Genomic DNA, 12,802 nt, shown 5'->3' on the forward strand with positions numbered 1-12,802 from the left:
GCGACTTACAATTGCTATACATGTCAGAGGTCGCACTGTAGCAAGAGGCTGCGCGCCTCTGGAGCAACGATTGATTAAGTGTCTTGCTCAGAGACACAATAGTGGATGAGTCACAGTGGGAATTGAAGCCGGGTCTCTCACTCCAAAGGCATGTGTTTTATCCACTACGACATCACCACCCTAATAAAATGTTAAGATTAAATGTATTTACACAATAGGGCCTAATTTTTTAATCATTGTGTTGTTTCGTTAGTATTGTTGAGTCTTATGGATGTCAGATGTCATGTGTCATGGGTGTTACTTAGTATTAATACATAAGTATTATAAATACATTATGTGAAAATAAACAAATACCATCTATGGGAAGGTTGGTACCTTAATAAATCTCCATGTGGCATTTTTTTCTGTTCACTACTGGGTAAAACCTGGCAGTAAATTTGATTGATTGCTTTATCATGCACAGGGATATTGCTTTATGATTGAAAATAGAAGCAGGGCTGTTCTGTTCCTCCAGTGTAAACAGAGCTAAAGCTGTCAGAGTTTCAGCTGTGGGCAGACAGTGGAACAAAGGAGAACACTTCAAATACATTTATCTTGTTAAAGAAAACCAAGCTGAATGGAAAAACACGCTTGGCTCAACGTCAGGGAGCTGTAGGAGGGTCTGTGGGAAATGTGACCTCATTTTAAGAAACTGCTCTAACAACACTACTGTTGTGAGACAGAAGCTACAAAATAGCTTATCTTATACATTATAGTTGACAGTGAAATACTGATGTTTATAAATTCTGCCTCAGTGAATTACTAAAATCTAACTTCCGAGCATCTACTTACTATGACAAGAATTCGTGAGTTGAGGTGTTTGATGGCTGCGGCTGTACCAGCCAGTAGACCATACTGTCCAGCTGCAGGAACAACCACTGCGTCCAGTTTGGGCACTTGCTCATAAATTTCCATGCCCACAGTGCCCAATCCTGCCAGGTACGCTGCACTTTCATCTCTGGGCATCAGAAAACAGACACAGAAAGACAGAATACATCAGGTGAAGGACTCCTGTCCTGATGATCAGCAGACCTCATTGTTTTCAGAAGGTTTCCTTATTTACCCGTTCTCGTCTATGTCCCTCCAGTTATTCTGCACTGTGTACAAAGATAGCAGACTTGATTTCGACAGATGAAAGAAGTAATACACTACTAGTTATGAAAGCATTGGGAAATTGCAGCATAAACATGATTGAAATTCATGAGCAACTTCCATTTCAGTATGCAAAAGCAGCCCTAGTGTTACACAACCCCTGACATTCAGTGTGTGCCATGGTTGTATTGGAATGAAATGGAAGTGTGAGTGCACACCGTTCACTATTTAAATCATGCACTTTTCAATGGAGAAACTAGATTTAAAGTGAGAGTTTGTGAGAATAAATAACACATTCTTCTTGTTATAAATAAAAAATGTAATTCATAAGAAAAAAATACACCTTCCCCCAATTCCCAAAAGAGTTTTTATTGCTACAGCCTTACTTGGTCTGGTATGACTAGTAGCTTATTGGGGCTAATGTTAGCAAGCCTTAGGTAAATACTGCCGTGTATCTGACTCTGTGTGGCTGACTTTATAACTCTCAATTGTGCTATTGTTACACTATGTTGTGGCATTTACCATTATCCTGTAATGTGCCACAGTGGCCACAAGTGGCCAAACATTACATCACTTCAAACTGGTACTCCACTGATTTAGCATTGCATTCCTATAACATTGTCAAACTCACGATGGACGGTTAAAAAATGATCAAAATCGATGCAACAGGACCAAAGAGAGGTATCATCCTTTTTTTATCTCACACATTCTTCTTTCTTGTTAACACCTGGCACCTACATTACCCAGAATGCAATACGAACGCCAACAGTTTGGTCAGAGATTTGGGTGTGTTATGCTAGGCTAACATAGCCTGGAGTTTCAAGAAGAGATGAGGAGCGGGTTACAGTGGTCTGGTAAGCGCTCTACCTTTTATTCTTTTTCAGACATGTTGTCTTCACCCCAACAGAAGCTGACTCAGGTGACATCACTTGAGGTGATCAGACTTCACACTCCCTATGGAGCCATAAAAGGCTTTATACAATTTTTTTTGCATGTTTAGGTGAATTTCTCCAGTCAGTTACCTTAATCAAGGAACTGATCGAACCTGGGTCTCTCACACCATAGGCATGTGTCTTATCCACTGCCCCATCACCACCCCAACAAATCCCCCACATTTGGACATGTCATAAGGTGGAAATCACAGGTGTAATTAATAACATTAACAACAGTTCCAGGGTCCTGTTATGGTGCATAGTGGCATAGTGGCTGTATATATATATATATATATATATATATATATATATACAACACAAACACACACACACACACACACACATATATATATATATATATAATACATTGTATTTTTCTATTCTATTTTTTCTTTTTGTGTATTTTATTATCTGTTATTATCAGTTGTGTTACATTACATCTGGAGCTCGATCTTATCTTATCTTACCCTAATGTACCCCACATCTGTGCTTTTCCCACTCTGACAAGTCAAAATGTCTGCCTGTCAAATTAAAAGAAAACAGCCAACTATGATTAAACTTGTTTTCTTGAATGCTTGTTTAAGTATTTGAGCAGGTTGTAAATTGGCATACATTTTCTAATTCTGTGTAAAAATACCACTATCCCTTGACAGTTGAGACACTAAATCTGTTTTGCTGCTGGTGCAGTAGCTTAAGGTTGCAGTACAGACAGACATATTGTGACGATATTGTGTGAAATGTGAGTATTAGTGGGACTGACTCTTCCAGGTAGAGGTATCCGTTCTCTTTGGCCAGATGGCAGGCGTGGTTCTGGGAGTCGTGACCGGTGCTGCCGTAGGAGATGACCATGGCGCCGTAGTCTCTGTAGATCCTGATGCGAGGTGAGGAGCAGCAGGACGGCATGATGACAAACACTGGGATCTTCAGCTGCACTGCATGGTGCGCCACAGCCATGGAGAAGTTACAGTCGGTGGCCACAATCACACCCTTCCTCTGCTGCTCCTGCAGGGACATAAACGTATGCATAAACGAGTTACATCTACATATCATGTAAACATAGCAAACATCAATAGATTCAGTGGAAGTCGATAAAAACCATTTACAACATGATAATCACTGTTCTGCAGGGAGTCATGTGCAGGACTATTTCTTTATATCTATTATATGTTTTACGTTTTGGTTTTTAGACGGATTAAAAACAAAATATACTGTGTTGATTAGTGAGCTTTAGAGAGGGATAGAGGAGAGAGCCAGTCTAGCGGTTTCCCCATGTTTCCAGTCTTTATGCAAAGCTAAGATAACCCTATAACAAACAGTGGTATCAATCTTCTCATCTAATTCTCCACCAGAAAGCCAATAAGCATATTCATAAGTAGCAAACTGTTCCTTTAAAAGTCTTAAGAGTAATACACAATATATATTACCACACAAGTACTTTCAGAAGTTACACTATGATATTATTCACTGAAGCAGGATGAACACCTTTCTGTAATTTGTTTAGGTTGGTTTCTGGTCTTAAACCTGCCACATGAAGTGTACATACACAGTCAAGTCATAATCAACTTCAAATTGGCCATGTGATATAGCCTTTTCTTTAGCCAGTTTTTCCTCAAAGTTTAGACCGCAATTCCCATGATACCCGATGGTTCCTCTCACAAAGATCTTTGCATAGCTTTACTGATAAGGATAAAGAAGTTGGAACTAATTTCTTCATCATCAGTGTACTCAATCCATCACCACGTGTCCTCGCCAGAAACTCTAACTCGCTTAAACTTCAGAACTTGTGAGAAACTCAAAAACAAACATTTGCTGTTAGTCCATTCATACTGTTGGCAACGACTGAAATTCATTTCTCGCAGCTGTCTGAGAGAAATCAGACTCACTTGCTTATAGACATACAGTATACACATGCCAAGGGTGACACATTTCCAAGCTGCACTCAGGCTATTTGTGTCACTACAGGCCAGTAATGGTCAGTTTACACATGTGTGTCTGCACGAACACACAAATAGTAGATCACACTAGCTGTGACCCAACAGACAGGAAAGGATTATCCTCTCCCTCCCTCCCTCCCTTGTTTTTACCTGCGTGAGGGAGGTGAGCAGGTATAGGGCTCCTCGCTCCTTCACAGAGCCGGTGTAGTGCAGGTGCTCCTTCTTCAGGTAGATCTCCATCCCGTACTGTTTGGACAGTCTGGAGTACTGCACACAAAAGAGAAGCAGCATTTTAAGGGCAGCTCTATGTTTAATCTTGTGAGTGAATAGTAACTGCACAGTAGGTCACAAACTATTACTAATTATATTACAATATTTTTCTTCATTTTCATTCAAGTGGCAACCTAGATCATCAGTTACTTTTTTGAAATGATTTTATCCTCCGTGCTGTTTCTTTGATGAATTTATACGTGATGAATTTTGATTTGTATTTTGATGACTGGTCTGCTTGAAGCTCTTATTGGTTATTGTGTTCAAAATGTGTGGGTTGTATGTGTCCCGTGTTATGTTTTTTTTATGTGTTTTAAATGAACACTCTCTGGAACCTGGTGAAGCCAAAGACAAGTTTCCAGAAATGGATAATAAAGTTTTTATCTATCTATCTAGAAGAGAATCATACTGGACATAAATTTCTGTATTATAACGTTCAAGATTTGCACTTTACATTAATATTTTATGTATTTAGAACGACTTAATTAATTATTCATTCCCTATCGATGAAGTTATCACTAGAATCATGTCTGTATTTTATCGTATGTGTTCATATATTTAGTTGTTCAGTGAGGGCCAGTGGCCTACAGTTAATGGCCTACCTGTAAAACGTAGTGTAATCTAAGGCAACACCTCAGCCATAAATTCTACCTTTACAAACATAATAGTGTTTAGTTTTGATTGACACTGTCAGGGAGATTTTACTTTAACTAAGTGTATATTATTGAGGTTGGAGTTTGCAGTGGTGTTAAAATGGACTGAATTATATTTTCTCATGCTTTGCTCAGAATATTTACAAACATGACGCGAAAAGAATATTAGAAACCCAATATTAATTATGTGTGCGTTTATTCTGAAGAAACTCTGACACTTAAAAAGATCAACTTTGGTTAAAATGTGATAGAGATGATGTTTGCGAGGTTTGAGAGGTCAGAGGTCACCCACCACTGTCTTTCACGTTGTTTCACGCTGTAAGGCCATGCTATGCTAGTGTACCGTGCAGGGCGTCTTCTGTATCTCGGTCTGGATCCTGAAGGCCGCGGCACTGATGTCCTCAAAGCGGAGGTACTGGATTGGAGGTCTGGGGACGATCCTGAACTCGCTAATGCGCCTGGTTTTGGGGGGCTCCATGAGGATGATCTCAGGACCCCCCACCACCTTGGTATCGTAGACCTTCACATCCCCATTGAGAAGATCCTCCTCGCCAAAGTCCTTCAGCCGCTCTGGTTCGATGAGGGTGGGTCTGCGGACTGCAGTGCCGTTACTGACAGGGCAGCATTTGTAAGAACCACCAGGCTGACTGGGGCCCAGACGCAACTCCTCTCTGGGAAAGAAACAGGCAGACATTAACTGTAACTTTCAAATTAGATACCCTGCATTTGAGAAAACTGACCTGCACATTTGATGATTCACTACACAAGTGAGACTATTTAGGAATTTAAGTCCTTATCTATTTAAATCCTCACATTGTTACCAACTAAACACCCTGAATCCTGTGAGGCTGTCATTCTCACAGTGAGATCTTGTGATTCTATTATTACATGTTGTAACTCAAGTTACATACAGTAAACTATATTTACAGTATTTTCAAGAGCTGCTTTTATTTTACTGCAGTATTACAATCTACTTGTATATTATATTTTGTCAAACTGTGTTCTCAGAAATCAAACCCAGATGATAAACAATTTACAAACATGGATGCTGTGAAAAAGATCATGTGAATTTGATAACTTCTTGAATTTAAAGGGATGTTTCTTAGCAGACAGCTGTGCATGTCTCATGAAGTTGGAACTTCCCCAAAACACATGAGTGCAAAGCCCTGGGAGACTTTTCTTTGTTATTTAATTTAAAACAAAATCTAGTAGAGGGTCTCTTGGAGCAAAATCTAACGGAGTAGAGTAGGGTGAACTCCTAATTAGAACCCCTAATTGAGAGAAATGAACCTAGAGCAATTTCATTCACCCTCAGAGATATGCGGTGAGTCAAAGTGGATTGTCTGATAATGCATTTGCAGAAACATTGAAGCGAAAGCACACCGTAGACAGGGCAGAGCGAAAATAAAACGAGGTTATGTCTGTCAATTTACAAATGAGAGTCTCAACTGGATATGAAGCAGAGTATAAAGTAGTGATGTCTACAGCAGACAATATCAGTGAAACGCTTTCACGATTTTAGATGCTAACATCTAGTGTCATCAGTGTACAGTGTTAGAGCTGCAAGAAACCATTGATCTGTTAACTTGCATACCTACACCACACACCACTGTGACTCACCAGATTCACATACACTGAAACTGCAATCCAGATATCACTGTCATATTAGAATTTGAGAATGGGTTAAAGTGACATTTCTAAAAAAAGAAAAACTGACAATTGACCAGACCTGAGACCAGGCTACTCTACCCCTCCCCCCACATCTCCCGACCCCTCAGTCTAAGATGAATTGATTCACCTTTCGTGTCAACCCAGCTTCCACTCACTGTGACAGATTACATCTATGAGTCAACGTATGATTCATTGGGTCATTTAGCTCCTCTTTTTAGGACACACACAAACGATTAAAGAGGCAATTTAGGGCCAAAGGCAGGACAGTCTGATATAACAGCTCAGCAAATGGGCATTGAATATAATCAAATAGTACTATTCATTTAAATAGTTTAACTTCTTCCTAAGTCTACAGACTCTACCTTCATTTCTCAAATGACATTGCATAAAACTGGATTAAACATCAGACTCGATTGTGGATATTTCTCTAACCACGTAGTTAATCAGGAGGCCCTTTACACAGTATAAACATAATAATAGGCTTACACCCTTTGGAGATTAACCTTGTTACTTAGCCACTAAGGTAGATAACAAATGGTTAATAGCTAAATTTGAAACTTTGAGTAAGGCTGTGCAGTGGAGCATTGCCAGTTGTATTCAGATCAGTATAAGCAAAACGTTTTGTGTTTTTTTTTTTTTACTTGTGCATGTGCGTGTGGGTGAGGTTTGCTGCATCATGATAGTGCAGATAGAGTTGAGTAACTCAAGAAGAGTGAAATAAAAAAGAATCAAGTGCTGAAAGCGCTTAAGTGTCAAAATATCCACCAGGTGGAGCAGTTCTCCAAAGCAACCGCCTGAATCTGCCAGGACAGTGCAGAGAACATCCCAGTCTATTTATATTACAATGATCTGCCATAAACAATACCGTGACCGTTGACCTTGTCCCCGTGGTCCATTTCTTCCCTCTGCCCCACTTGTCCCCACTCAGTCACTTTCAGTCCGTTATTCAAGCACACCTGGTTCTCTTAACGCGACTGTGAATAGCAATGTCCTAGGCTGCGCCTGTGCTTTGGTCCAAAGGCAGAGTTCAAAAGCAACATCAAAGGGGAGAAAAGAGCAATAAGGCAGACAGTTTCAAGCCTCAAAAGCCTTTTCAAAAGAGAAGATGAGAAGCTGAGATAGCAGAAATATGTTCTTTTTAATTCAAAAATGGTCCAAAAAAAAAAAAAAGAAACTGAGGACAAAGCAAAAAGACCTTTCAGCCCACCAGGCTTTCATCATTGCACATCTCAGCTTCTTAATGTCCTTTTAAAGACTAAATGCTCTAACTGGCTCCTGTACCGCTTCCTTTTATTCATTTGGGAAAAGAAAATGTCCCCTAGTACGATATGATCCGGATTGTTGATGTTGCATTATAGTAAGTGCAATTCGGCATCTTTTCAGGCCAAGGTTCGACCACTTTCTTGGATTGTCTGTCTGTTTTAGCCTTCTTAGCTACCACTAGTGGCACCACAAGGTTTGAATACTCACACCAATTTACTTTAGTGTGTCTTTCACCACTGCATACATGTCTGTTCAAATTTGTTCTGATGTATTAAATTCTAAAATCATGGTATGCTATGTTGGCTAAGACAGAAAGTACTTGCAACCCTTTATGAATGGTGGCACAGCACATGGATTCATGAGCAGCCTACCTCTTTGAACCTATGCCTCTTTGATTTCTCTTTCTTTCTCAAAATCTGTGAGAATTACCTCGGGACGAAGAAGAGAATAAGGTAGAGGACCTGGTGAAGGAGCAAGTCTACTAGGGCTTGGAATATTGGGAGTAGCTCTCCTCTACACGGAGCAGGTGCTGACGAAGAGGAGGAAGCCATTTCTGCTGGGAACCTAAATGGAGCAGGAGAAGTTTTGGGGAGAAGGGAGTTCGTGAAGCCTTGGTTTGGTGATTGCAGCAGCCAAACCTGGATTTGGAAAACAAGTGGGCAGTTTTGTTGATTTCCTTTTGTTATTAAGGTGAGGACGAGGTGACAGAGGAAGAGACTGGAGATTTTACAGTGTGTTTGTAAGGGTAGGCTGCAAAGAAACTGGATGAGGAGGAGGAACAGAAGTAATGGAAGAAAGAGGCACTAAGGCTGCGGAGGTAGGAGCTATCTCCGAACTCCAGGCAGAAGGTAAGCTGAAGGTAGGTTTTTACTACAGGGTTAGGCTGTTTACAGGAGAGGTCTGGGGGATCCAGGGGGCTACATGTTGTAATTTCCCACCTCTGCCAAAAGGGGTCATTCTCCTCGCTGTCTTTAAGTGCAGGCCTGGGTGAGTACAAACGCTCAAGTCGCTCGCTCAAGTAGCTCGAGTAGAATAACTGGGCAGCAAAGTTCATCCTGGTCGAAGCACTGTCCTCCTACAGTCCAACAAGTCTCTTTATCTGAATCCCTCTCCTCCTCCGGCTGCTGTTGTGTGTCCGAGGGATAAGGGGACACTGACTGGAGCTGCTCCCACGGTGTAGCGTTCCCTGCCCCGGCTCCCTCCCCCTTTCCCTGCCCATGGGCTATTTAAGAAGGGATTACTCAGGTACACATGCATGGAGGCTCTTCAGAGTCTCTCCAGTGGCATGGCTCCTCCCAGGGCACTATTCCTGGGCCCAGACCGGGATTACTTCCCCTTTCTATGACGTAGTGCTAATCAGACGTCTAAGGAGATAGATGCAGACTTAGGGTTTATCTAGGGAGCAGTGATCTGGAGGCTCAACCACACAGAGGAGACGACTATGGATGGAGGATCAGAAATGAAGGAAAGTGGGGTAATGGGTGCATTAAAGGGAAGAAATGCTGGTCTGTGTCCAGATAATTGCAAGATCTGATAATTGTACCTACAGAATTAGTGGAAGAAAAGCCATAAGTAACTCTCACATCTCCATTTTCCAAATGTAGCATTCAGGTGCACTGCACTTTCAATGACATACATAGAGGGCAACAGTAGACGATTTTCTGTTGTAAGAAACCATAAGAAACTAAAGCAGGATGTTGCTGCAGAAGAGCAGGGCTTCCCTGGATATATCGAACAATACATGTATTACAACTGTAGAGAGAGACAGGCTGCCAGCCAAACAGTGGAGAACAGGTAAATGGGCTGCTGCCAGCAACTCAGCAGGCAGTACAGATCCTATTCAGCTCTGATCACATGTCCCTCAAATCTGAACTGAGGGTCGACAGTGATGCCAGCGTTCATCAGACAGGCTCCTTGCAGATAATGAGCATGCACCAACTCAGATCACTGCAGGAATGTGTAAAATCAGAGATAATCCCTTTAGCAGACATGGCTCAAACAGTATTTGCAGGTAAATCTGAGTCTAAGATGGGTGGAGTTTGCTGCCTCAGCACAGTGCAGATATAGTGTCAAGTAAAGTGTCACTGCTGATACCGTTCCACACACATCTGCCTCAACAGATCTTATTGACAGCCTAAAAACTGATCTTAAATGTCAATTTGTGTCATAAAATTTAATTAAAAAGCCCATACTTGCATACATTCTTTTTAATTGTTTGCTTTATTTGTAAGACACAATTCTCTCCTCGCAGATGTATCCTAAAGTTCCAAATTATTTGCATAGTTCTGACTGGTCCATGGTAAGCAAAAATGCATCGTTAGGGCCTTTAGGACAGTCATCTAACTATGTCTGAACCCCCCCTCCTCCTACACCTCTCTGACGTCAGAATTGGTTGGCCTGCGTCTGACAATTTTTGTTCCTTTCTAAAACCAATAAGCCGACGAGCGCACACACTTTGTGGGCCAAGTGTGCGGAGGTGAGAAAGTCAGCAGGACATGAACTTTCTCTCTCAAGCTCACTTTTTGATTATCCACACCATCAACTTCCATCACTTTCTGCGTGCACAACTGGGTGAATGCCTTTGAGCAGGGACTGTACAAAAGTGCGGGCTGCTATTCCCATTTGTACGTTTCCCCCACTATGACAGCATGTTTTTTGCCCCACCTGTCGTACAACCTAATTCAGTTACATGCATACTGAACCCTTTACAAGGCGATAATTTGACCCAACCCGGAGGGGCACATTTTGACATTTTCCTCTCTGATGTGACATTAAGGAAAAATGATACCAGTGTCTCATTAACAAAAACAAACACCCAATGATCTGACATTCACACCCACTTTACACTGTAATTGATCATCTGTGCAGAGGGGGGAAAGGAGCCAGCCAGGGTTTGAACTCTGCTCTATTTCTGTCACTTGAACAACCAAGTGCACCATGGATGTCTTCCAGGAGAGACTGGAGAAAAATAAAATGCTTTTCAGTCCACCCTCCAGTGAGGCCGTTGACGTGGTCATGCAACACACCTTACACGCTAGTTCTGATCAAGCATAGCCCAACCCCAATGATTGTAAATGTTTCTGATCCTAACCATATGAAAGTTATATGTAGCATCTTTTACACATCATACATGAGTTTTTAGGAGACACGGAAAATAATCAGAAAATTGGATAAGAGGAACTTTACGCGGCAGAAGAGATCTGCATGATTTAATGTTACAACAGCATAAATGTCCCAAAGTAATGGAGCGTTCAAACAAGTGATTATAGTTTTGTCCACAGAAGTTATGTACAGACTGTGGAAAGACAAGTAATGCCAATGTTCAATTTTTTAAAGATGTATCTTCATATACACAATATACAGTACTGTATGATGAAATGTCAATTGGACACAGTTACCAGGCAGGCAGAAAAGATTTGGTACCAATCTTCTAAGCTGACCACAAGGCAAACCTCCAAAAACTTGGAGTCAGGCTGCTTCTGTAAATACAGAAAGTCTTCAATGGGATTAGGACACAGTCAGGGGAAACCAAAGGTCAGCTAATGACTTGTTTTAGGTGGAGCTCTGTTTCTTTCGACACAGTCACAGACTTCACTCACATAACCACACACCTCACCCAAATAAGATTTAGCTCCTTAAAAAGTGTCAGGAAGGCAGTTTGTGCCAGGGGCCAGACAGATACAGAGAGCTGAGCTCACTTCTTGGAAACAGCAAGGTTTGGTGAGGTCCATGTTCCGGTGAAGACACTGTCTGACTGGATAAAATTATGAAAGCCAGAGTTGAGCATCTCCCAAATCTTTCAATGCTTGTGAGGACATGTGGTCATCATAACGGCTGGCAGGCATTACATTGAAGAAAACAAACAGACATATAGACAGCACAAAGAGGAGGACTGGACAGAAATAGAGGGTGAGAAGGTGACCCCGCCTCCAGCAGTCTGTCATACCACAGATCAGTGTGACGTCGGCCGACTGGATGCCATGATCCTCTGGCTCTGTGTTCATGTAGACGCTCTGTGCTTCACTACGTGTCTACTGGCCAGACTAACATTCAATACCTGAACAGGGGGTCACATGATGGGCTTTGACCTACATTCACATTTAATATCATGCTGTTTTCATAGGATATTGATATTTGCTTGATCCATTCTTATGGAAAACAAATCCAGTTGAAATACATCCTCATTTCTGTGATGCATTTTGAGCTCTCTCTCCGTACGCTAGTTAACATGACAACCTGTCATGTCAAAAACAGCATTTTGGCTGACTCTGACACATTTACAGCAACGTTTAATAATGCGCCCTGTAAAATAAACTGATAAATAAGTAAAGCATTGTTTTCTGAATAATTCATAAAACCAAGAATGAAATAACAGTCTGCTAAGGAAAACCTGACATCTTCATTTTTCTATGAAATTAAAAACTGAATGTGTCATATCAGAAAATGGTTTCTTTCGTGTGTGATGTTTTGTTAATCTAACTCCTTCTGACAGCGTGAAATTATTATTCTTTTACTTGTGTTGTGTCCCTAATGTGACTTCTAATCCTTTTTCACCTTGCCTAAGAGGATATATGAGTTTCTACTGACTTTGCTAAAACTACAGTATAAATCAGTGACCAAGAAGCTTGTTCATGTGTGAGATATATACAGTAGTCCTTGGCAAATAACTACTTATTTTCTTGCATCCTCGGCCTGTGCCTCTGTTTTTTATTTACTGACAGATAGGAATGTCTCTGACTCTCTCCTCTCCTCTGATCCCTTCACTCACTTTTCCTGCAGTTTTGTTTTCTGCTTCTTAACCTGCAGATCTGCTTAACAGGCCAGACAAGAGAACAGAGCACGAGGCTGAAGACAGTCTGGCTTAAGGAAGATAACCGTGTTTGCTACGTAATAGTCTTGGCTGTGTGTTTGTGTTTTGAGAGAGAGAGAGAGAGAGAGAGAGAGAGAG

General features: G+C 41.2%; 1 protein-coding gene across 1 annotated transcript in view; it reads right to left on the bottom strand.

The window, feature by feature from the left end:
* The window catches only part of LOC123984377 (L-threonine ammonia-lyase), a 14,493-nt gene extending 5,585 nt beyond the window's left edge, over positions 1-8,908 (bottom strand). The window contains exons 1-5 of the mRNA XM_046071232.1: positions 8,793-8,908; positions 5,264-5,591; positions 4,148-4,264; positions 2,824-3,065; positions 832-997 (exon numbers count right to left, since the gene is read on the bottom strand). Of these exons, the coding sequence (XP_045927188.1) occupies positions 832-997; positions 2,824-3,065; positions 4,148-4,264; positions 5,264-5,591; positions 8,793-8,908 (969 nt within the window). The remainder of the gene's footprint in view (positions 1-831; positions 998-2,823; positions 3,066-4,147; positions 4,265-5,263; positions 5,592-8,792) is intronic.
* Between the last annotated feature and the right edge of the window lie 3,894 nt (positions 8,909-12,802).

Source organism: Micropterus dolomieu, linkage group LG15 (genome assembly GCF_021292245.1).
Source record: "Micropterus dolomieu isolate WLL.071019.BEF.003 ecotype Adirondacks linkage group LG15, ASM2129224v1, whole genome shotgun sequence".
Taxonomy (NCBI): domain Eukaryota; kingdom Metazoa; phylum Chordata; class Actinopteri; order Centrarchiformes; family Centrarchidae; genus Micropterus; species Micropterus dolomieu.